Source organism: Apteryx mantelli, chromosome 1, assembly GCF_036417845.1.
Source record: "Apteryx mantelli isolate bAptMan1 chromosome 1, bAptMan1.hap1, whole genome shotgun sequence".
Taxonomy (NCBI): Eukaryota; Metazoa; Chordata; class Aves; order Apterygiformes; family Apterygidae; genus Apteryx; species Apteryx mantelli.
The window spans coordinates 39,720,172-39,746,571 of record NC_089978.1 but is presented as its reverse complement, the minus strand read 5'-3'; the positions used below and the strand labels follow the sequence as shown (position 1 = coordinate 39,746,571).

The 26,400-nt window shown below is 34.7% G+C and overlaps 1 protein-coding gene across 1 annotated transcript in view; it reads left to right on the top strand.

Annotated features, from left to right (window-relative positions):
• The window catches only part of DIAPH3 (diaphanous related formin 3), a 248,214-nt gene that overhangs the window by 38,771 nt on the left and 183,043 nt on the right, over window positions 1-26,400 (top strand). Inside the window, exons 10-17 of the mRNA XM_067292601.1 lie at window positions 13,816-13,926; window positions 14,362-14,480; window positions 14,629-14,745; window positions 15,903-16,021; window positions 16,161-16,225; window positions 16,890-16,994; window positions 19,461-19,790; window positions 20,807-20,921. Of these exons, the coding sequence (XP_067148702.1) occupies window positions 13,816-13,926; window positions 14,362-14,480; window positions 14,629-14,745; window positions 15,903-16,021; window positions 16,161-16,225; window positions 16,890-16,994; window positions 19,461-19,790; window positions 20,807-20,921 (1,081 nt within the window). The remainder of the gene's footprint in view (window positions 1-13,815; window positions 13,927-14,361; window positions 14,481-14,628; window positions 14,746-15,902; window positions 16,022-16,160; window positions 16,226-16,889; window positions 16,995-19,460; window positions 19,791-20,806; window positions 20,922-26,400) is intronic.

Sequence of the window (26,400 nt, the reverse complement as noted above, 5' to 3'; positions counted from 1 at the left end):
GAAAAATATTGCAGTGTTACAGGGTTAATTTGTTGATTTCTGTTTATCAAAACTTAAAAAGACTATGAGAATAAAATTCGAAAGCATGAGTTGTATATTCAGATGCAAAAAGAATATCTCACTTCTGGTGATATCTGCTGAAATTTCAAGATAAGAATTAATAATTAAAAAAAAGCAAGTGTTCCTGGTGAATGCTTTTGTTTTGTTTTTGTTTGTTTAAATCAGCAGGAAAACTGTCCCTTGGGCCTACTTCCTAGTTTCATAAAACTGCACCCAGAGAACGAGATCTTTCAACTCATTTTTAATTTTCTGCTTAAGCTGGGATATAGAGTTTAAGACTGAGAGATACAACTTACAGTATATTTGAATGATCATTGTAAATCATTTTTTAGGACTGTAAATATTAACTTATTTTAATTTTTCATGCAATTAAGTAGAAAATGTTGGTCATAACTGTCATTTTCTGTGAATGTTAGGAAAATGGCAAAAGATATCTCAAGTTTGGAAGGAATGATTGTGGTCTTCCACTTTAGCATTAAATAGTCCATGTCTAGTAGGCAAGACTGCTATTTGTTCCATCTTTCTCACAGAAAAGCTAACAATAAGGAAATTTTTGAAGATGGAGAATCATTTGTAGTTGAATTATGCCAGTACCATTGGGATTCTCTTTTGAAAAATTGCCATTCTTTTACTCTTTCTAGCTTCATCTCCCTCTTACTTGATTTCATGTCTCTTCATTCTAGATTGGAGCTTCTTACTATTACAATTGCTACTTTACTTTTCTATTTGTAGTCTGTGAATAAGTTGCTTTCTAACTCTTTTCAGTAGGCTAGATGTTAATTTGTAGTATCATGTACTGCGTATTGTTAAAATCATTACCAAAATGCTCTGTTTTCAGAAGTGCATTTTGGAATACCTATTCTAGAAAGATCTGGAAGTAGCTAAACTGAGGTCAAAGGCAGATTGGGTGGGTAAAGGGGACAGAAAACTGTCTTCCAGCATAGTTATTTAAACTTGGTTACTTTGATCTGACAAAGAGAAAGCGTACTTTTATTCCTTTTCCTGTTTTACTGTTCATAGGTATCCCCACTTCTTCCTGGGCCAGAGATCTAATAGCAAGATATTTTTGAATCCTGCTGTCATAGGTGTAACAGGAATCGGTGACTAGAAACTGAAATAGGACAAATTCAGCTTTGAGTTCCTACTCACTTTTCTAACAGTAGGAATCAATAGCCATGGTGTAATCTGGCAGGTGAGGTGATAGCTGGGGCAAGGATGATCCTGAAAACAAGATTTTCATTAATCTTGTTAAATGCTTGTTAACTCAGCATGTGTATGTGGATTTATTACAATGGGGTTTTGGTGTTATATATGAATATCAAATCAAAGAATTCATGGATTCTCTTGTTCCATTTTATTTTTTTTCTCTCCATTCTCTTGAGGCTTGGTGAAAATATGTAAATGCCTGTAATGCTTATTGCTCTCCATTGTCAAGTACAAAATTTGACTATAACAATTAAGAACCTCAGACAGTACTTTAGGGTCAGGAAGGCTTCCCAGTTCCTCCCTCCCAATACATTGTATTGGCTAGGAATGTGGGAGATGTTGTGTGTTCACTTCACATGTTTTATTTATTTTTTTGAAGCATATCATCCTGATATTGACTTAATTTGAAAGATGTTGATACCAGGATAGTGCATGTTTTTACATTATATATACACACATATGTAAGTGTGTGTGTGTATACATATGTATATATACTTTTTCCACTAGTGCATTTTGCTCATATATTCAAAATCATACTCATTGGCGTTAGGGTCAAAAAGGAGACTTTGTATTGGCAAGGCTGGAGTGGGGCTGGAAGGAGAACATTACTGTGAGAAATTCTGTGTTTGAGCAATGGCTCAAATGGGGAGGCTTTGCCTAGGGCTCAGTCTACAGTTAGAGTTGAGAGAGAAAGGAAAAAACTTTGAGCTCCAGTTGTAGTGGGGCTGGAAAGGGACCACAGAAGGAAATTGTACACTGCAAGAAAACAAGGCCTCCTTTTTCCCCTTTTTTAAAAAATAAAATTGTCTATAAATAGGTCTTCCAGTATAACTTGAATATGAACAGAGAGCAGCTATTTTAGATCAAGATTTGGGAGTAGATTTCAAAAATTATAGGATTATAATTTGGTTGGTAATCAGCTCCTTTAAGAAATAGGCAGATACCAATATTGATAGCAGCTGAGACTGTTAGCATGAAGGGGGGAAGGTCATGTCTGATTATCTCTAACAATTTGGATTTTTCTTATAAACCTGAATACTTTCAGACTTGCTGTTTACAGTGATGCTCAACTCTGTTGGTGTAATGCCACTGATGAGATACCTGAATCAGTATAGAAAACTTCAGCTGAGTTGTTAATTGTGTGGTAATAACATTTTATCTTTCTTAGGACTAAGCTTCAGATGCTAACTAAGTACTCTTCTGTTAGTTATGGCTTCTTACAATGCTTCTATAACTACACTTGGTATTTTGTTAATCTCCGATGTAGAAGATAACTGTCTTTAAATCTGGAAGTTCATTATTACATTTTTTACAATTGGAGTTACATTAAATACATGAATCTGGCTTTATTTAGAGTATTACTCTAATGTTCCTAAAAATAGCTCATATTTCACTGTTTAATTTGCTGTATGTTATAGGGGTATGGAAGCTTTTTTTGAGGTAAACATTTAAACACTTTTGGTAAAAAGCTATGTGCTTTTTCAGACAGCACACAAATGGATGCTTTTTGTGTGTGTGTGTGATCAGAAAAATCAAGGTTCTTCATGTGAATCAGCTGTAAACTTTTATAACAGTGACAATGACCTGGTGGTTAATTTGACAGTGTTTTAATGAGACAGAATTTCACAGTTGTCAGTTATTTGGCATACTTGGTTTGATTGTTTGCTCGATATATATATATATATATATATATATATATATATATATATATATATATATATAGGCTTGCTTTGTGACAATTCAGTTTGACACAACTGACCTTTTCATTCTGAATTGACCAATGTTTGTTACTTGAAGGCTGAATATATGAGAAGCATTAGTATGATAATTTTTGTATTTTTAGTGAAAGCTCTATGTATCTACTTTTTTCATTTGCTGAAAACAAAGGATATTCTCACTTTCCTCTTTCATAAAACCCCAAATTATGGAAAGACTACTCAAATATTTTTGGTTAAACAGAAGCCTGGTGATCACTAGTTTGAAAATATAACCATAGCCAGCAGTAATACTGAGGATTCTGGTTTTCTTAAAGTAAATGAAATTTAACTTTTTTATGTCTCTGCTCAGTGTTGTACCCTATATACTTATGGTGGCAACTGAAGAAGTCTATTACTCTAGTTGTTCAAGTCATAGAAGCAGGAAATACTGTTCTTCTGACACAAACCATTTTGATGTGTTTAAGACCAAAAAAAAAAAAAAGTGAGTTGCCCAGTTCTTGTAGAATTAAGTGAACACTTTCACTCTCTAATCATCGTCTTTCATCACTGTTCCTCAAGCAAGTAGTTAAACTAATGGGAGAATGCCATTGTAGCTCCTATTCAGTTCTGGTGGCAGATGCCAGCCTCTTCCAATTTCTCAGTTAGAACTGAGAAGAGGTACAAGGCTGCAGCAAAGGTGCAGTTCTTTCTTTTCCAAGTGAGTTACTGAAACGAGCACTGATCATGCCTGTGGAAACATGCAGGTGCTTCACACATGTCCTAACAAAAGCTTTTTTGTGACAAAGGAAAAAGGTCTTATCTATTCATCGGTAGCATCATCCTCTCAGTATTCATAATTATTGGAGGATACCATTTCATCTTTCTTTTTCATTTGATAATATGAGAACATAGGACAGTAGGGTGTCTGATATCTTGGTTAGATGAATTTAGTAGGTATTAGCAGTGAGGCTGGTTTGTAAGGCTTTCTAGGTATTCTTTTTTTATTCTGGAATTCATTCCCAACTTCAGTTACCTTCCATTCAGTTACCTTCCTATTTCTGGGGTGTCATCAGTCTCTGGGAATGATGCATCAAATATCAAGTATGTGCTGCTTTTGTCCACCTTTGGGCTTGCACACTGACAGCTTCAGTTACTTCACACCTCAAAGGCTGAGGCATGAACTCATATATTGTGTGCGAAGAGAGACACATTCTAGATGTTTGTAGAGCAACTATTTGGAGCTTTGCTCATACCATTTCAGAGAGAGCTCAATGTAAACATCAATCTGCATTTGAATTTTTGTTCACTTAAGTTCCTTGGATTTGACTTAGTGTGTGTGTGGGGGTTGTTTTTTGTTTTGTTTTTTTCTTTTTTGTGACTTGATGCAGTCTCCCCTTATATTCACAACTCACTTGGTAATTCTTGGTCATTCTGTGCTAATGAGATCCTTTTTATAACCCAGTAGGAAATATGATGAAGCAGATTAAAGTTCACCTTATCTAAATGCAGAGACCGATAGTCTTAATATTCAGATACTTTTGATTCATGTAAATGCACAAATGTACATGTATGGCCAGTACATTTCAAGTCATTACTAAAATGCATACTTTTTTGTTATCAGCAAGGGGAAATAGTTGTTGAACATCAATATGGTGTCTCTACCAAAGCCAATTCTATAGTTAAATCCTGGCAAGCAAGATGTAACTAAATCTACATTATCTTTTTACAGCCTTTACTACAACTGCATACCCTTGCAGTAACGGTGAGAAAAGTGGAGTAGAAAATCTTACTGCGGTTCTCTTATTTAAATGGAGAAGATGTGCCATAAGATGATACTTGTCTATATAGTTAACATTGAAAATCTTGTGTATGTGAGTAAAAGCTGCTCTAGCTACTGAGATAAACCTGACCTTTTCCACTAGAAAAGGAGCAGGTATATTCTGTCTGGTCTTTATCTGTGAAGAATACCAATTTAAAGTACAGACTGTGAAATCTAATTTTCAAAGTGCATCCTGTAGCTTGAGAGACATCACCAGTTAGAATCATGGAGGAAAATCCATCATAGAATTTCAAACTGTAGCTTCTTCAATAAAGAATATATCAAATCTCATTGATCCAGGTGCTTATGCAGAAAAGCATTTCAAAAATGTTAGATATTCTAGTGAATTGTGTCATCATCTATGCAAAACTCTTCTTCACCTAAAAGTAATATATACACAGTTTTCTTTCTATTTTTTTGTGTTCATCTCATAGATAAGCATGCAAGTATTCTAGATTTCCCTACCATTTGACAGCAAAGGGTTAAAAAACATTCCAGGTGGAATATACTCTTAGACCTGAAAGCTCTCTGAAGACTACATGGTGGACTGTATTCAGCTGCAGTCCTTTAGGGATGGAGAAGGGAAGGGAAGGAAGCATCTAACCAGACTGCCAGGTGAAGTGAAAGATTTGCTCTTGGCTTTTTTCATGAAGAGAGGAAAATGCCTCTGCATGCCTGTTGTCAACAGCAGGATACTCTCAGAATTACTGTCTGGGTTAGAGGTGCCTCTTAGGAAAGAGTACTTAGAAATTGCAGTCTTTGGCACCGCAATAAAACTTATAAAGAGGCACCAGAGAGCTGGGTATTACCATATGTCCTTCACTATTAGAAATAATAACAACTTCACCTCTTCAGGCATCTTCTCAAGAGCAGACTGTTAAAATTCCTAGTTTCTGCTAGAATCTACAACTTTTGACTTGGTTTTGGGTAAGGAACATATGGCCATCCAGCCCATTTTGGAAAGTGTTCAAACAAATGTTTGAAATTTCACAGTATGTATTTTCCTGTTACAAAAAAGAGGTCAGGTACTTTTTTTTTTTTTTTTTTTTAAATGTGAGAAACATTAACACATTTCTCCAAAGTTTAAATGCAGAATGGGTACCAGCAACAGTTTTTGTGCCCTTCATCTAATAAAAAAAAGAGAACTCATTTTCCTTAATCTGCAAGATGCTTGTTGCCATATCTCTGTAGGATCTTTGTATTATAGATGTTTAGTTTGTGGTAGGTCTAACTACTATCAGTTTGAGATTCATTCTAGTGTTTAACTTCCTAAAGAGCCTCTCTTCACTTGTCATGTACTGAATACGCTGGGAGTGTGTTGTTGCTGTTGTTTTCCTTCCTTCTTCTCAATGACTGACACAAAGGATGATACTGTTGGCAAAGCAGTGAATTCAAGGACTGTTGCTTTAATTCTAAGCTCTTGAAATCTTCCACTGAATGTTCAAAAATCATGTTTAGTTTCTACTTTGGACTTAAAATTCATAAGAACAACATGCTTTGGCTCAGGTGTGCCTCCCTTAGTATCTTTTCACGTTCTGAAATCCACAGCTCATGTAAATTCTCATTCTTGTGTATCACTGAAATCTGTTGGCCTTTCAGTGATATGTAGCAGCATGTGTTTTCACTATCCCTTCTGTTAGACTCTAGTTGAAATACTTTCAGCCTTGACTTTCATGTCTGGCTCAGACATAAGGATCTGTGTTTTAGAATATGCATGCAAAACTTCCTGGTAGTGAAAAGACCTGAATAATGTTTGCAAAGGGTATCTCTTCCTCCTCCTCAAGCCAGGATGGTGTGTTTTTAAGTTAAGGAGCCTACTTGGATAGAATCCAACTAAAGTTATCTTTCGATAACATGTAGCATGGGTACTGGTTGTCAGATAGGCTTGTTACAGCCTTTTTCATTCATCACAGATCACTCTATTCAGATTTCTACCAGTAATACTATTTTCTGCATCAGCTTTCAGGGTTGTGCAGAACCACCTCTCATCCCCAGGCACTTCGGTGAAGCAGCTACCTTTTGAAACTGGTTCATAGAACACCTCATTCACTTGTCTTGAAATCTTTTGATAACGGATGCTGAACATTAGCAGACAGTCTCAGTCATATCAAACTGTTAGGATTCTCAGCTCTCTGGGAGAGAGGAGTTATTTTAATAGCAATCTTCAAGTTTTATAGAATCCCAGAAATGAAATTTCTTTATTTCATAGTGTAAAAGGATTTGACCCACTGCCCCCAAAGTATTTTTGCGATCTGGGTCAATATAGGATGTATTCATGCAACCATGATCAAAAAAACCCCCCTGATATATGCTTCCCTTTTTCTGCACCTTTCTCTCTAAATTCTTAGAATTATTCTTAGTGAGGCCTTACTCCATTCCTCTTCCTTCTAATGGGGAATGCCGTTGAAACTTTGACTGCGTGTTTTCTTCTTAAGTGATCTTTTCAATTGCTACTACTTCCACCAAGAAAGTATATGTGAGGGAGTTGTTTTCCTTACACATATGTTAACTTTCAGGACTTGCCCAGAATTTTTGCTCGCAATGATTTCAGACTTCTTTGGAAGCTAATTTACCTGTCTGCCCAAAACCTCATACTACCTCAGCAGAAGTAACTTCATATGTTGAAGAAGACTTTTTTTTTCTTTTTTTTTTTTAAATATGGACTTATATGGACTTTATATGGACTTGCCTGCTTGTGTCCATGACTGAAAAATTCAAAAGACTGTCAGACTGCTTACAGAATCTTATCAAAGGTAACTCAGTGTAAAAGAATGCTGTTGAATTGTCAGTTTAGGCACACTTATCTAGCATGCAAGCAATGACTGTGTCTCCTGTGTCCCAAGAGCTGACACTTATAGAGCTGTCAACGAAAGCTTCATTTGTATTTGCAGCAAGTGTTATGTACTTTGAGAATTGTCAAGGAATGGTGTTGCATTTGGAATAACTGTTGTTCAATTTTTGCTTAATTAGGGATATTGGAGATGAGTATGAGTGGATACTCCTTGGAATTGTGTGTAGTATGGACATAGGTACAAACAAACACTTGAGGTAGAAAATTACTTGCCTTTAACAGTTCCTTTCTCCCTTTAAAAGTTCTTTCTACTCTTTGGACGTTTTGGTTTACTCTTTGATCTGCTCCTTTATTAGCAACATTAGAGATTGGGCTGGGGAACTTGGAAGGCTTGCTTGTACTCTGTTCTGATGGACTCTGTGAATAGGTAGTGAAGGTAGCAGGAGACATCTTATTTCAAAGAACAGTTTCCTATCGAAGAAAGCTAAAGTAACCTATCTTTGAAATTTGGAGGTTCAATACATTTCATTTCTTTTAATGGAATAAATTATGGTATCTGTTATTTCTGCTGTATTTCTGTAATTAGTAGCCACTCTCTGGAAGTACGGAGCAAATTCATGAGACTGTTAGATCTGGGAATTTAATAATTGTAAATACTGATCTGTATTTGAGTCTTCAGAATTTTTTAATTCTGAAGTGCTAAGCAGATATGGCACTATTTTAAGATGGGGAGTTCATAATCTAGCCTTTTCTAAAGAAAAGGCACATACCCCCATCTTTTTAATCAAAAAAAAAAAAATCATGACATTGAAGTCTTATGTCCTTGCTAAATTTGGCATTCTGTGTTTACAAGGGAGGTTTTGTGCGACTTCTTGGCTTTTCTGTTTTTCATTTGCCCTGCTTCTGATTTAATGGAAATGATAATCCAGTACCAGCATGTTTTTCTCCTCCATTAATATAACAACAGTGGCAACTACAGTGTACTGATCTAAAGTCCCTTTGAACATAAGATGTTCTTCAGATCTCACCTTAACTTCTGGACCTTAGTGAACTTTGTTCACTTACTTTTAATCCTTGATTGTATACTTTTATGAAGTCTTTTTTTTTTTTTTTTTCCTTTTGAGGCATTTTTGTGGTTGAGACTTCCTTATTGAATGGTTAGATGCAGATGGAACTCAAGTACAAAACTAGGGGCAAACTAGCTTTCTAAATCACTTGCAAACAACAGATCTTACCTCTTTAGCAAAATAAGATGCTACAATTAGGATTTAGTTTGCATGCAAGCCAACTATTACTCCATTAAGCATGTGAGAAGTCAAAGTTCTCATATAGCCCAGGGAACCCTGAGGCTCAATTTACTTGGCCACACATGAACATCTAATGTCATTTCAGATGTGGTTTTTTTTTTTTATCTGAGAAGTATCTACAGTTCTGACAGATGACTCGGGTCATTTAGGAAGTCCCCACCCTTCTGGACCCCTATTTGGAAGCTAGGTGGGATAAAGCAGCTGTAATGGTACTATGTGCTCACTTTTAAGCCAGTGAATTGAGGTCCTAGTCAGGAAAGATAATATATCCTAGAACGCATCAGTCACTCAGTGTGCACTGTAAGGAAGATCTGAACAGCTCTTAGAGCCTAGTCAGCTACTGACTAATAAGAATGGAAGTTTAGCTATGCATATAGCTACATGTAGATGTCTGTCTATATGTAGACATCTAAACGTAGGTGTCTGAAGCTTGTACCGTGTTCTGGGAAGTCCTGGGAAACTCCTGAGAGTTCTGTTGAGTTCTTTCTTGCACCTTATGCAGACACTGCTAATTGTCCTGAACTTGTTGCTTCTTTTACCTTCAGACATAGGGTAGTATTAACATATTTCTTCCAACTGCAAGCTTTAGAGTACTAGAAAGTTTCTTTACTCTTGAGTCTGCCCCGAGCAGTTGGTTAAGACTGGCTTTTAATAAGCCACTGTGATGTTCATCAAACTTAAAAGGGGCATTTCTTCTCTTTTTCTTGTTTTTTTTAAATATTCCCCAAAATATAACTTTCCAGATTTCTGGTGTTGCTAAAATGTTCACAAACTTGTTTTTTGTTTTAGTAGAATTTAAGATACTTTTCTTTACAGTTAAAGTTCACTAAACAGTCCTGTCTTGTGACAATCTACTTTTGAGTGAATGACCAAATTTCGCATTATTATGATAATGTGCGATTTAAGTATTGTATACTAATTGTTATATATTATTATTATTATTTTAACTTCATGAAGCAAATTGCTCAAAGGTAGATTTAAGCAAGGCACTGCTTAGATTGGTTGCTTCAACTTGTGCAATTTTTTTCATTCTGCTTTTTGTAGACTTCTCTTTGGAATTTTCACAATCACGTTGTCTTTGTATTCCTTTAGGAATAGTTTGCTAACACAGTCCAGTTGGTCTTTGTCTTGTTTATCCCACAAAAGCCAAAATACGTTCTGGTTATAATCAGCCTTGCAAATTCCCACTTGAGCGAATTTGACTCAAATACTGGAATAACAGTACTTTTAAAATGATATAGCTCTTGCTTTTCATGGTGGTATCTTGTCTCTGTTCTATTTGAATAGCATGTGCACATGTACCTTGTTGATGTGGCAAATTTAAAAGAAAATAGCAAATATTGTAGCAGCAATTACATCTGTAGACATCCTTGCATCTACATTGCATTGCTACATCAAAGACAAAACTAGTTTGTTCTTAATCAGGATTTCTGAGGTAGCATATGCTGTTCAGTGTCTGATTGCATCTTTGTTGATGGCTTAAATCAAACGATGTGCCAAATGCTGATTCCTTGCTTAGCTGCCCCTTCTTTTTCGTAACACTTTGCCTGCCTGTAACAATGACAAGGGTTCCTGTGCTAATGCAATCAAGCAACATGGAGTTTCACTTCATTTGAAATGTAACTGTAACCTTGCAGTATTGGACTTGATACACATTTAATATTGAGTTTATGGCAGTGCTGTCCAGTGTAGTCTCTACTCGGTGAAATACCTCACTAATGTCAACAGGAATATGGGTGTTTGTGTGGAGTCTGTTTATATACTGAACTACTGGATTTGAATGGCAGAGCTAATTGAATCAAGAAAATAAAATTGAATGAAAGATTCAATATTCCAGAGAAATCACAAAAAAATTGGTGATGGTGTAACAAGTCTCAGCTAAATAAGCCAAGTAAAAATTAAAGGCAGTAAATTTTTTGTCATTGCTGCTGAAGAAAAATGCAAATATTGATAAAGTGTTTGGTGAAGTAGACTCATGCTAAAACAAGTACAGAAAGGTTTAAGAATAAAGAATACAGCCCATATTTAGAGCATAAGAGAATATCTTCTGTAAGGCACTTTTGCACTGAATTTTAACTGTTTAGGATGCCTGCATGCTCCACCACTTGTTGGATCCAAGTTACAGACCAGGCTGAGCAGATTCTCCACCAAGTTGTTGCACTGCAACCTTGTGCAGTTTGTGGGCCTAAGGAAGACACCTTGTATTCAAAGCCAAGAATGTAGTGTTAGTCTAACTAAAGTCTTAACAGACTAAAATTATTATTTACAGGTCTCTCCTGTCATTTCATGCCTGTGCTCCTCTATGCTGCGTTTTTGTTTAGGATAATATTGCTATCTATTAGTTACAGAAATGCAGATAACACAGACTTGTACAAGCTAAGCAAAATCTAAAATAAGTGGGGTAGTATTCATTCAGTTATTAGATAATTGCTGTTGTAGCTAAATAAGTCAAAACGGAGGTCCAGGCAGGCTGAGCCAAGTCTCAGCAAAGCCTGACAAGTCCACAAACCTGTGTTATTAGCTTAATGCAAAGCCTGTTACTAGTAAAAATAACACCATATTTACTGGGCTACAAGGCTGCAACCACATTCTGAATAAGGTTTTAAAGGTCATGATAGACAAATATTGAATGTGAAGAGCTTATTCAGTGTACAGAAATGCTTGATTTTACAACAGGAGAGTCTTAATTTCTTCTCTATCGGGTGCTGTTAAGACAATTACTGGAAGTTTTTATTCAGTCCACTTTTTAAGAGGCTGTGTACCTTAATGTTTTTATTGCTGTATGAGGTTTTGGATCTAGGTAAGTCTAAAGATGTTTTTTATTTATCGTTCAATATTTCTACTTTCATGCTTTGAGGTTAGCACTGCTTCTTGTTAACATAATGTTGAGTGATGCTTCAACAGTACCAAACAAACAAATGTTAAAGTAACTTTTAGAAATAGTGTATGTGCAGTAACACAAGGTTCACAAAGGCTTTGTTTGGTTTTATTTGAACAAATAAAAAAAATATGACGTAGTAAACTTTTAAGTTTCTAAAAGACTAAACATTCAGCACAAAACTGAATTACAGTAAGCTTAGGGAAATGGCACAGATTTTGGGGAGAAGAAAAGTCTTAATACTTCTGATTAGCTCTACGAAGATGAGGAATCCACTGTAGCAGGCTGTTCAGAGAAAAAGGATTTTAAAGAAGAATCTTCAAATATGACAAATCTCTCTCAAGGAAACATATCTATAGTTTCCCAGATCTCCCATGAAAACTTTTTATAAATAGTGGTATCATTTTGCCACCTTCCTTTTCTTGGGTGTCTTTTTTTTTTTTTTTTTTTTTTTTTTTTTTTTTTGGTAGAACTTATATATCGTAGTGAGTACTAAAGTTACTTTATCCTTGAGTTCCTTCAAAACTTTTGTGTGTGACATCTAATTATTTGCTTTGTTTCTTAAGTTCTTCTGCCAGCCCTTCAACTTGTGATAGATCCTGGCTGTCTCCAAGTGTTCTCCTGTGGCAATTTCTTTCATAAACAAGTAGAACATTTGGCCTTCGTTTTTCCTGAGTACTCTTTTTTTTACACCAGGATATTTTACTGGTCCTACATTTTCTCTGGTACACTACTTAGTTGTTTTTTTTCTTTTTTGTGGGGGGAGGGGGAGAGAGATGTATTAATTTTAGATGGTTTTTGCAAGTTGTCCCTCAAACTTTTTTCTTTGTTTAGCCTGCCTTACACCAGTTTTATGTTTGACTGAAAGTTTTTTGTTTGTTTCCTCCAGTTTCAGTTCAGTTAGATTTTGTAACTTGATTAATTATTGTCTAAGACTGGAATAAGTTACAGAGTCTATCTTATTTTTATGCAGCTGACTTAAAAATTTGAATTTAGAGTGCTTTGTGCTATTGATGTCAATAAAATAAAAGCAATTGTTTTCTTTATTATCTGAATCCAGGTACTTGCATGTACTGAGCTTCATAGCAATTTTGAGGGAATAGAACTGAAATTCAGTTCTTCATTCATGTAAGGGGAAGGAGGGAAGTTTACTCCTACTCCTATTACTGTTTTAAAGTTGTTTGACACAAGATATGTTGTATGACAAAGTAGCATAAGAATAGATGCAATCATGGTAGGTTTTAACAGCTGAACTAGATTCTAGCTGAGCTAGAGTTTTAGACCTAGAGAAAGGGACCATGGTCCCTTTTGGTGGATTTTTTTGGTGAATTTGTAACAGATAAAATTTGCCTAATAAAAATGGCGACCCATGTTGTGTTTTAAGACCAAATGACAGTATGAAAACGAAATGGATTTTGGTACCTAAGTACTTTAAATCAGATATGTGCAATTTTACAAATTTCTGCACCATAGTTGTCCTGATATTTGCCTTTGAGCTGAAATACTGGCTCCCATCAAGTATTCTATGAAACTCAGTACATCGAGATTCTGCAGTTCTGAAGAACGAAGATTAAAAAAAAAAAAAGCCCATTCTGTTCTTTAGTTTAGTTTAGATAACAAAATGCTGATTAATATTTTTCACTATACACACACACTTTAACCTTTACTATTTTTATTATGTCACTAACTCTTTATATATACGTATAAATAAATGTATATTAACACTTGATTTTTTTTTTTAAATTATGCTTTAGTAAAATAAGCACCTTGTAAGCACAATTAAACATGACTGTGCTGAATGAACTTTGTATTTTCATTAAATGGCAAAATTCAGTGGGGCGAGAGGAAATATTCACTTTCTAAGGAAATTTGTGATTAGTGTTTGGTATCTACAACTCATGTGGCTGATAAGTTTAAGTATCTTAATTATAAGATTACAATGGTGTGATAATTAGACAGGACTTAATGTGGAATGATTCTCAAGTGGTTCATTATGTTCTTTTAATTCTGTACTGAAAACTAAGAAATACAATAGTTCAATTTTTCCTCTGTTGTAGGTAGCTTGTATGCAGCTCATCAATGCTCTTGTTACATCTCCTGATGATTTGGATTTTAGGCTTCACATCAGAAATGAATTTATGCGCAGTGGATTGAAAGAGATATTGCCAGTAAGCGTCTTCTAGTCTCTGTTTGCATTACTGTTTAGATTATTGGACTATTTGAGCTTGTGAGGGGGAATGGGAGAACAAGTTCTAATACATTATTCTCAAAGGCATTTTATTAAGTCTGAGTGTGAGCAGTTAGATATAAGAATCAGTCTTAAAATAAGAATGAAAAGATGGAGTGTGTTCTCTGAAGTTTATGCTGAATTCTCAACCTTTTAGGACTTTAATGACTGAGAATATGCAGCAGAATGTTGTGCAGATACTAGTTAAGCCATACTGAAGCCATGTTTAGCTTTTGAATATTTAATTAACCTGTGTGTTCTTGTAATTTTAACCTTTAAAATAACGTAGACTTATAGAAGTTATTAAAAAGATAAGATATATTTACATCTGGAAACTCTAGTTTTTGCCAGACTTTCTCCTGTTTCTTTTTTGCAGCAATTGAAATGTATAAAGAATGAAGCTCTGGATATTCAGCTGAAAGTGTTCAATGAGCATAAGGAAGAAGACATGATTGAGTTCTCTCATCGTTTGGAAGATATTAAATCTGAACTGGAATATCCTTTCTGGTATTGGCAAGAGAAATATGTACAAATAGTGTATATAATGGACATTTTTCTGATATAGTTTTTGTTTAAAAAAGTTACCGGTCAACATTTAACTGAAAATTTTTTTTCTTACTATAATTTTCCTTAACTCTTTTACTGAAGTAAATGATGTTTACAACATGGTGTGGAATACAGTTAAGGACACTAGTGCGGAAGGATATTTTCTTTCTATACTCCAACATCTTTTGCTGATAAGAAATGATTATTTTGTACGGTATGTTTAATGGTAAATGTTAATTGTGAATTTGGTTATTGTATAGTCATTAATAGAATATTTATTCTACAAAATTTAATGTTGAATGCAGTTTAGTATTTTTCTGGGCAGACGGCAATATCCCTTTGGTGAAGAAAATAATCTCTGAATAAGTGATCTATACATCTTTGTCCCTCCTGCTTAGAATACAATTATATATAAATCTAGAATACTATTCTTGTTGAGATCTGAAGGTTACTGACTGCAAGTATAAGCCATAACAGATTAAAGGTCCCGTCCTGATCTATTGTGGCAGTAGCGTTGAAATCTTGTGACGTGTGTGAGTCAAATGACAGAAATAAGTACGTACAGAAATGCACTACTTTATGCAAATCTGAACACGTTTAATTTAAATTGTTCTGTTGGGAATAGCATATTCTCTACATGTTATGATTTGGTGTGAATACGTTAGTGTCTCTTGAAAATTTGTCAGATAAATTTCAGGGCAATAGTTAATCTTGCATGTTTGAAGCGACAAATGCTTTTTATTAAGAAAGCTTCTTGTGTCCTTTTTGAAGAGACATTGGGGCAACCAGACATAAACTGGACAGAGGGAGAAAGCAAGCTGATTTTTGTGTAGTCTTTAAAAGTGCTTACCTGACAGGGCTACATTTATGCGAGACCTCTTCCCCTGGAATGGTTTGAATTCACATGTCTCATGTTCTGGACGAGTGACCCAGCTGTCATACTACCAGGCATTTTCAAGCAGTGGCTTTTTATTCCTCTTAGTGAAGCAGGGCTGTAATGCATCCATAGTTCAAATAGTCACAAAAGCAGATCAGGCTAAAGGGAGAGCCTAAGAGGCTTGCTTTGTATTGGGAGGAAGCAGAAGGGAGTCTTTTCTTTTTATAGTTCTGTAGAAGGATAGATGCAGAGTTTATTATACAAGAAAGGTTTATCCATAGTTTTTTTTTTTTTTTTTTTTTTTTTTTTTAAGGCTTCAACAAAACCATTAGTATACAGCCAGATGTATTTGTCCTTCACTAAGAAATCAAATGAGACGTTTGGGGTTTCTATCTATCCTTCTGTGGAAAAAGTCAGTCCAAATGTTTTGGTCTTACTGTAGACTGGATTTTAAACGTATGCTAATAAATAAATGATCTTATGTCTGTCTTTAGTCCACAGTATTTCAAATTAATTGAAGAATGTGTGTCCCAGATAGTGTTGCATCGAAGTGGAACAGACCCAGATTTCACATATCGTAAAAGATTAGATATAAATTTCAGTCACTTAGTAGGTAAGTACTGCTTGGAAATGATTACGGTATCATATTTTTCTTGTATGCTCCAAAAACCAAGTTAAAGTTGTATATGTGATTAAGAATCTTGTGTTCCTGTATATGTACAAGTATATGTTTGTTTGTTTGTTTTTTAAAGATATTTGTGTAGATAAAGCAAGATTAGAAGAATGTGAAGAGAGGGCTTCGGAACTTTCCAGAAAAGTAAGTAATTCTGAAGTTATGTGATCAGAAGATGGACACAGGGAATTACAGAATAGCTTCATGAATAGTCTAACTGAAAATAGGATAGCTTTTAACTTCAAAATCCTGTGATCACTTATGTATTAGTGGAAAGCTGGATGTTTCTTGTGCACACTGGGAAGCAGAGAAAATTGATGTGAAATAGTTACCATAAATAGAAGGTCTTCCTGCTATTTATTTTGAAGTTTCATGTACAAATCTATCAAAAATCAACTGAGTGCTTGCACTGAATAGTTTTTATCAGATTCTTTGTCAAGATTAACAGTGAGAGAATATATATTGGGTCATTTGTATTTACAGACTCTGTATTACAAAAGTTTATTTTTTTAAGCTAGAGTTCTCTATACAATTCCAACTGAAATAATATTAATTACTTCATGCCAATTAGTAAAGACTTGTAGAACTGATGAAGATGGTGCTTCATTCACCCTCAGTGGATACATGGGGAAGTTAAAGTAGAATAGCAAATATTGTGTATGTGTCCTTAGTTTTGTTACATGTAAGTTTAATAGTAAGAATATAATGAAACATGAAAGGAGAAGTTGGAATCTAGAGAAACTACATAGAACCGGAAGGTTGCAACAATTTTCTTTTCTTTTGCTTTTTTTTTTTTTCCCCTTCTTAGTTTGAAAAAGATTTTATAGTTCATCAGGAGACCCAGGCCCTGCTACAAAAAAAAGAAGAACGAATCAGTGAACTTGAAGCAGAATTACAGGCTTTTAAATCACAGGTATAAAACAGTTTAAAGAATATAACAAGTATTGTTGTTGAAATAAATTTCACTTGGTACTTTTTGTGTATTCTAATAGTACATTTCAATGAGTGTTTTTTTTTTTTTTTAAAGAATTCTCTTATCTATTATTACTGACTATTAGTTTCCTTTTTTCCCTGAGTTTTATACAAAGAATTGTAGTGTGACATTAATTAGCTCTGAGTTCCCAGTTGATCCTACTTGTGCCTGACCTCTGTTAATTAAACTAGTTTCTTATGTTTCATTTGGGTTTTGCTTTCAGTGTCATATATTTCAGAAGTAATTAACCACACAGGGTAATAAGTCTTATGCTCTTAGATTAGCATTCATCACTGTGATCTTTATCCCTCCACAGGAAAATATTCATTATATAGTTTACTTTGCTGAAGCCTTACCATGGATGTCCAGCAGTGAAAGAAATAACCTGTGGCTGGATAAGAACATTTCCAGATAATTTTTCAATTTTCAAGCTTTAATAGATACTTTAAAATACGATGGAAAGAAGACATGCAGATTTTGAGTGATACTTCAGTTAACTAGTAACTGCTTCAGCTTTACGATCTGTGTAAGGAGACTGACCAAGTGATTTTTTTTTTTCCTGTGCCTTACAGTGGATATAAGAGGCACAATCTAAAAATGACGTTTCTCAATGCTGTCTTTCTTTAGTATAGGGAGATGATGAAATATGTTTTGATTGTCCTTTTTTTTTTTTTTTTTTGATTGTGTAATTTTTTTAACAAGTAAAATTAGTTCAGCTCTGTTTTGGTAATGTTTAAAAATGTCATTCTGATTCAGTTTTCTGGTCAGAATTCACTATTAATGTCAGAATCTATCTTTAAAAAAAGGCAATTGCAAAACTTGTTGCTTCTCCAGAATGTATTTTATTGACAGCTTTATATCGTGCATTAAGAAAACAGTTTTATATGCATTTCCTGAAAAACCTGTTTAAATACTCATTTTTTTGCAAGTGAAATAGCTTTTTCTCTCCTATTTTCTACTGTTCTATTGTTCACTAGATTAAACATAATTTTTTTTTGTGGAGATAGACAGTGAGCACAGTATATGGTTATACTCACAAATTATTATGCCATGAATTTCCTATAATTAATATTTCTTGAAACACATTATAAATATCAAATAATTTCTTACTTCAATTTAGTACTTATACCCTTTTAAATCTACCCAAAGAGGAATGTTTGGTTTTCCATTTGGCATCAGTTTCTACTTAGCATTACTATTTCTGCATGTTATGACCGTATTTCTCCTGGTCTCATTCCTCATTTACTGTTCTGTATTATTTGGTGTTCATTCATATTAATTTTCTTTCATTTATTAGAACTTAATTGTTCAGTGCCTACATGTAAGTGTAAAGAACACATACATTCAGCAATTCAAAAAACAATAATGCTGTTGTGCCTTTATTTATTTATATTCCTTGATATTCAGTTATTTCCTTTTTACAATACATCAGTCCTTTGGTTAACATAGTCCCTTCCACATTTCAAAAATGAAATGGACTATTCCAGTTCATAATTATCAGTTGAATAAGCTGATATTATCACTAGTAGATAAATATTTCTTTTTTATTTTTTATTTTTTTGTCAAGTCCCTATTTAATAATGTTTGAAAGCCTATGGTAGAAGTTGTTCAAATAGTAGAAACAAAGATATATTTTTAGGCTTATAGAAGTGCAAATTAAAAAGACCCATCTCCATACAGTACAGATCTTCACCATTTAGAATAATAAATCAATGCAGTATCTTAAAAACTATTAATATAGTTGTCAAAACTGCTTGATTAAGTACTACACAATATTGTGCAGTTGCTGCATTTTCTATCGACTTTGTTATAAAGGGTAATGTTTCCTGATTTAAAAAATATAATGGCCATTAGTTTTATGTGTTTGCAGATTTAAGGCAGCACTGTATGTATTAAGGATTTTTTTCATCATCCTTTGCCCTTTTAATTCTGCAGAATGAGAATGCTCATCTATAGCAAAATATCTATCCTTCAGCTCTGTTTGTTTGTTTATGTGGTGGCTCCCAAAAGAGAATTACTAATCTAGTCAGATACTTTCATTTGTTCTGGATTAGTAAATCCTGGTGATACTTCTCTGTTCTGTAGGGTAAGCAAGAATATTGGAGACTTTGATGTTATTTTTAAATACGAGCTAAACTCTGGTAGTCTAGATAAACTTTCATCAAGATACCTATCAGACACCTTTTAGATTGTGATCAGTGAAATATGACAAGTGGGTTATAGCATTTCAGGTTTTCATTTTTTTCCATGTACCTTGTGGTCTGAATGTTCATTTAGAATATGGAGACTTTCAGTTATGAAATCAAAAGCCAAATGGTTCTGGATTTAATCTATAAGCTACGGCTCTTATGACATCTTGTTTATTAAAAGTAATGAATATGAATAAGAATATTTTTTCCTTATCAGTATGGCTCCTTGCCACCTGGATTTCTGTCACCAACACGTGGAGATGCATCTGTCACTGCACTGGAAGTTGCAGGACCACATCAGTTGCCTCCGCCTCCTCCACCGCTGCCTTCTGATGGAGTAATCCCACCACCACCTCCTCCCCCTCCTCTTCCATCTTTAAATGGCTTGGGAATTCCTCAAGCTTTTGGTGCTGCTCCACCACCACCACTTCCACCAGGCCTGCCTGGAGCACAGTGGTCTCCACCTCCACATGCTTTGCCATTTGGCCTGAAGCCTAAAAAAGAATTCAGGCCTGAGGTTACCATGAAAAGACTCAACTGGTCCAAGGTAAGCCTGATTAATGGAAAATTTCTGATGTAAAATCTAACATAGAGCTTAGTTTCATTTCTGACAACCCATTTATCCTATCTCGAACAATTGATAAATTAGTTAAAATTATGTAAGAACTCATAAAGACTTTGTGCCTTTACATTAATTTTATTGCTTTTTGAAAACTACGTTGCACTGACTCATAAATCATCTGGGCAGATCTGTTGACTTTCTGAGATATTTGGATGAGTCATTTCTGGTGAAGAAATAATACAACCTTGATACCCGCTTGCTTCCTGGGTCCTGCTGCACCTGGTCTTATAGTAAACTGCTTACATTGGATCAGTCATTGCATTATACTGATGGTTTCCAAGACAAGTGTCTTACATCTGTACACCTATCTAGTCTGGATTGTGGGAAGAAGCACTGCAGGTCTCTCCATTTGTCCTCTGTGTGCATGTACTCATATAATTTAATGCTTAAAAAGTATGGTGTCCATCTAATCTTTTCTTCTCTGGAACAATCAGTTGAGTTTTGGAAACGATAGCTATTTAGCCCAAAATAAGTCAATTTAAAGAGCTTGAGTTTTATGAAGCAAATCAAAGCCTCAATTTAAAAAAATACAGTGTTTAGTTGAACCAAATGTGTTCAGGGACGATTTAAAACTTGCTCAAGTTTAAAATCTAGACCAAAAATAGTTTGCTGTGTTTAGACCTTGGGTAACAGAGTATGTTGTCAGTATTGCTTTATATTGTCAGAATCATTTTGTCTAAAAGTACTTTAGGCTTTATTATCTTGAATCAGAAGCATTTTACGAATTCTAAAGATGAGTTGTGTACCTGTACCAATACTTCATGTGTTTTACAGACCTCTGAAATATTTCATTTACTCTGGGTTCTACAGTTACCCATGTTCTATAGATTTATTTTAAAAATTAAAAGTTGTGTCAATATAAAAATGATTAAAACTCTGTATTAATATATAGCCTTAAAAGAATGTAACTAATAAATGTTTGTTCTGTTTCTTGCTCATAGATCAGACCTCAGGAAATGACAGAATCGTGTTTTTGGGTTAAGGCAGAAGAGGACAAATATGAGAATGCTGATATGCTTTGCAAATTGGAACTTACGTTTTGTTGTCAAAAGAAGGGTAAGTAACTAATTGCTTTAATTTTCAGCTTTTAGAGATGTCTTTCAAATACTATGTGAAAGATTTCTGTATATAACACTAATGTTCTGTTTTTTAAAAGGAATGTGTGGGGGAAAAAAAATGAAAATCCCAAACTGCTTAAAGAAATAATATTTTACTCAAAAAACAAAAAAAATTGTGTGACTTATAAGGAAAATCTTACCAAAAAGTCAAGAAATGTTTCTTGGTAGATCAGAATTTTTATTTGGTCACATCTGAAAAATCATTTATAAAATGTTGTCAGAGTACCTTAATAAAATACTGTGATCCAATCTAGAATTCAGAAGATGATATGTTTATCCTCAGAATACATAAGCTAATTGATGTGCTTTGATTCCTTGGAGGAGAATAGTCTTTTTAATGAGAATTTTTACTTTCTGATAAGCATGTAGCAACATAGCTCTCCCCTGATATTTTGCTTAGTTTCTTCCTGTATCAGCTTTTACAGCCCTGTGGAAGAGCAAACTCTTTAAAGTACTCCTGGCTTTAAACCTCTTTTTCCTTTCCAGAAGTAAGTAGTCTCATTAGTAGATTAGGTTACTTCTACCCCATATATGAAATGTTCATATTTCCACTGTTATTTCTTGACATTTCCACCCCCCACTCCCCACCCCCTGTGATTGCTACCAGAGACTTACTACTTTGGAACAGCCAAAAGGTTTCAATGATTAATTCCTTTTCAGATTTTCAGTCTTCCAAACTGAAAAGAAATTATTATATGTATTTGTTTAAAAAATAATTTAGAATGAAATATGTAATATAGTGCAAAGGGTTCTCAAACCACCCCCCTTCCGGTTTTTTTGCCCAATGCTTTGGTATCTTGTGGATTTTTTTTTTGACATAACCAAGAACTCTTCTGCTTTTGGCAAAGTAGTTTTTTTTTAATGTTTCAGTTGCTCTAGCTGTACTTTTACTGAGTAGAGAATTGCAATTTATTAATGTTGATACATAATGATATTAAAAATGTTGTACAAAGAATAAAAAGGCAAGAAAATCTCATAGACCATAAACATTTTTGCTTGAATCTATTAGAAAAAGTCTGAAAGATAATTGTGGTGTATTTATAGCATTAAGAGTGTTCCTTAGAAAGTTCCCTGAATTAATAAGGTGGAGAGTTTAAGAGCCACTGGAGGAAGTAATGTTTCCTATGTAATTAAACAGTAAAACTTGGGAGACAAGATGTTTAAGCTAAACATGTTAATATCTCAGAAGAGGATTGTGAATCTCCACAGACAGCAAGAACATTAAGAGTTAATGAGATTAACATCCCATCAGAATTTAACTGAATGGACTGAATACGTTGTTTTGACAAAACAAAGAGAGTAGTGGGTCTACAGTTTAAAAATCTTATAACCCTCTACTCCAGAAGCAGGGGGAATAAAAATGCTGTAGCCTGCAGAGACTTTTTTTTTTCTTTTTTTAAACACATGGGACTTGTAGCTTTTTTAATTTTTGAAATGATTGTCACCTGGGTGGTACAAGAATGTGCCATCACCTTCATTTTCTGAAGGAGGTGGTGACACTAAATATCTTGTTTAGATGAGTAAGTAGGTGTCTAAATAGCAACATGAAACTAAATTTCACCTTTGCTCAAGCGAGTGGTTTACAAAAAAATTGTATGAATGCTTAAACACCTAGGTAGACACCATTTGGTATGTTGGTGTCTGTCTTATTAACAGCATGAATTCAAGTACAAAGAACAGCACAGCAACTGTTTTTGTTCTCAGCACCTTGGGGGGAGGAGATGCTTCTTTGTAGCTTGTATATAACTTGTTAATTAGAACACCACTTGCCAAAGAAATTGGATACCTCTATTTTCTACCCTTCTCAGTCTTGAAGAGTTTTAGCACCATACTTTCTAATTCAGAATCATCAAGCTATTCATTACACTGAATTTGGGAACAGTCCTTGACTGTTCTAAAAAGCTCTAAAGTTTTGTTTCTGACACCAGAAAATCAAGAGGATTTTTAAATGATTCTATAGCCAAATGATGGGATGGAGAGAATGAGCTGGTTTCCACTATGCTGAAGGGTCTGCTTATGTATTCTTTTCATTTGAAGTCATTGTATAAAAGAGGGGTATCTAGTTGAGGAAGTGGGGACCAGAATGTTCAATGATGCTTTAAGTGAATTTTGTTCTCATTAAGTAAAATTAGATTGAAGTACTCACATGTTCAGTTGCTGCATATTACCAGCTGATGTTCCAAAAGTATTTCAGCTTTGATCCAGAAGAGGAAGTCTTATGTGTACATATATAATCCACCGAGGAATTTCTACTAGAAAATAGTATAGAATAGTATAGAATAGATTTGAAGCTTTAGCAGATGTTTGTATAGAAGTTATAAGTGATGCCGATTCTGAATAGAAATTGAAGATGTGATAGAGGTATGAAAGAAACATTACTGCAAGTACAAAAAAGTAAAATGAGAATCTGGTTTCAGACTGTAGGAAAAATACTGAACAGTAACATGAAACAAAGATTATACATGATCAAAATAGCTCTTGGCGATATCAAGAAGGTCAAGGAGATATTCGTACATTTGTAGAATTATTTTGGTTGGAAGGGATCTCTGGAGGTCATGTGGTTCAACCCCCCGCTTAAAGCAGAGCCAAGCTAGTTCATGTTGCCTGGGGCTTTCTCCCCTTGAGTTTTGGATATCTCCAAGGATGGAGATTTCATAGCCTCTATGGCAACCTCTTCCCATGGTCCAACACCCTCATGGTGAAAACTTTTCTTAATATCTAGATGGAATATCGCTTGTTGCTACTTCTGTCTGTTACTACTCTTTCCCCCCCCCCCCATTGTACACCTCCAAGAAGAGTCTGATTTCATCTTATTTGTAGCCTCTCATTAGGTAGTTAAGTTAACAGTAAAGTCCCCCTGCCCTTATTCTTCTCTTCTCAAGGCTGACGATCACAGCTCTCTCAGCCTTTCCTTATACACTGTGTGTTTCTGCCCTCTAATCATCTTGACTTTTCTTGGACTGGGGAGGCTAAAACTATGTACCCCTTTCCCTGAGGGAGGAGAGGAATAGAGGTGAAATAATCACTTCTCTTGACTTGCTGACTATAGTCTTGCCAACTTACTGAAAGAAGTGATTTCACATTGCTGCTTTTTATTTAAAAACAAACAGACAAAAAAAACCCTTGATTATTGGTGAAGAGACCACTTAAGGAGATATGGGTGGAGATAATTTCTCTTAATTTTATAGTTGTTATAAAGGTATATTAGTCGCTTTCCAGGAATTGAACATTTTGTGAATGTAATACTTTTTTTCTTTTTTAATGTTAGAATTTTGGGATAGAACATAAGAAATACCAGAACATCAGTGACTGACTGTGTTCTTGCAGCAAATTATTGGAAACAAGGTGTAATTTATTGAAAAGCTCTTTTTCATAACTTGGAATAAATTTGTAATCTTAAAAGAAATGTTATTTTTAGATAAGAAAGTAGGCAAGGGCAAAATGGAAAACCAACTCCTTTGTCATAGAAAACCTCATAAATGTACTGCTACATACGGGTCGTAGGAGGAGAACATTAGTTCAGAATCTGGGAATATAGATCAATTTGGAATATTTTCAGTGCAACTACTTAAGAAAAGATTGGATTATGACAGAAAAGTACACATATGCTTTAAAATATTTGTTTAGGGGGAAAAAAATTTTTTTGTGAGTTGCCCCAAGACTGTATTAAAAGATTCTGGAATCCTCAAATTATTAGCTTTGTGTCAGCATTTAAAGGAATATAACTTAAGAGAAAAATCACTGCCCTATGGATATCAGTGTGGGAGTATTATACTGCCCTTGACTGTCTTTATAATGTGTTGGCAAAAGAAAATATTGATAACTGAGAAATTCTCAAAATAAGGTGTATGTGAATGGTTTGCACTGATGTTTTTTGGAATGCTGACAACTGTTCTTTTTGAGGGCAGAAAGAAAGATGTGGTACCAAGGATAATTTGAGGCTTGAAAAAGAAAGAAATAACAAGAACTAGAAAGTGTTCAAGATTTATCAGGATTACATTCATGGCTGCAGATCAATGTGTAAATGTGAAACAAGTCTTTCTGGCAACACCAGTATCAAAGAAATAGCTTACGTACTATAATTCTTTGAAAACATTAAACCAAATATATGATTTATAGTTGACTGACATGTGAAATACTGAGCAGAACAGCTGGAGCAAAGCTTACATGTGCTTTTATATTGTCTAAAGCCTAAAACTTAAAATGGTAAAACAAGAATGCTTCATATCAAATGACAACTGCTCTTTATATAGTGATCGCAATCTTAATGTTGTACCAAGAGAGAACAAGTCAAACAAATCTAGCATGCAGGTATTCAACTTCAGGACAGGAAACTCGATGAAAGAGGCAAATGATCAAGCAGACCGGATTTCCATGTCTACAAGCAACCTGGTGGCTGTTCAAAAAATGCTGCATCGTCATTCAGAAAAAGCCCAACCAAAGCATGTGTGTGTGGTTGGTTTGTTTTTAAAGAGAGAGAGAGAGGGAAGTGTGGCTTATAGGAGAGTTAAGGACAGTATCATAGGGAAAAAAATATTTAAAATGGGAAGGCTTGCCCAAATGAAGAGAACAGGAAAACCCATTAAATGTAGCAACATAAATATAAGTAGGACATTCTTCACATTCTTTTTTAGACTTATGAATTTCTTAAGCCGATGTTAAAAGGATTATTTAAATAATCAAACCCAGCAAGTTAGCTAGGGAATTGATGGGACCACTTGGTGAAAAGTTCAAAAGTTCAGCACATTCAAAGATCATTAGACAAATTCAGGGACAACAGATCCAAAACAAATACTAAAGGAAATAGGAAAGCAGGTATTTTCTAGCAAACTTTCTTCAATGTATATAGGAGAAGGAACATCCTCTTTGGAGAAGTGAAGAGAATGGATTATAAATAGTGATGAGGCTAGCAGAATCTCTCCAAGTAACGTGTCTTACTGTTCTTGGAGACAGAGTATTTGGATAGACAGATTGTTGGCCTGACCCAGTAGGGCATTTCGTAGGTTCTTAATTTTCTTAATTTTGGACGCAGAGTAAGGATGCCTGTGGTTTGCTTGGAGTAGCTCCAAGCTACTGTGTTTAAGACTTAAAATGCTTGAATAAGGTGAGTTGTTACATACAGATACTCAGCCTGGTCACTTACAGAAGGGAGAAAAGAAATGAAACGCCTTAAAGACAAGTACTGAGTTTTTGGGGATACTTTGAAGAGTACTGGTGTGGAGACAATACAGCAAGAAGTTTGTGGAAGTCTGTGAATAAGTGTAATTAATATAGTAAAACTGTGATAATTTTGCTTGATTCAGGGTAATATGGTGGGGATAACTGAAGACAGAGCCAGCTACATGTTCCTAAAAAGCCATCTTTCTGGTGTTGGAAATGGTTTGCCAGAAGTGGTTATAAGACTCTGGAGGTCTATG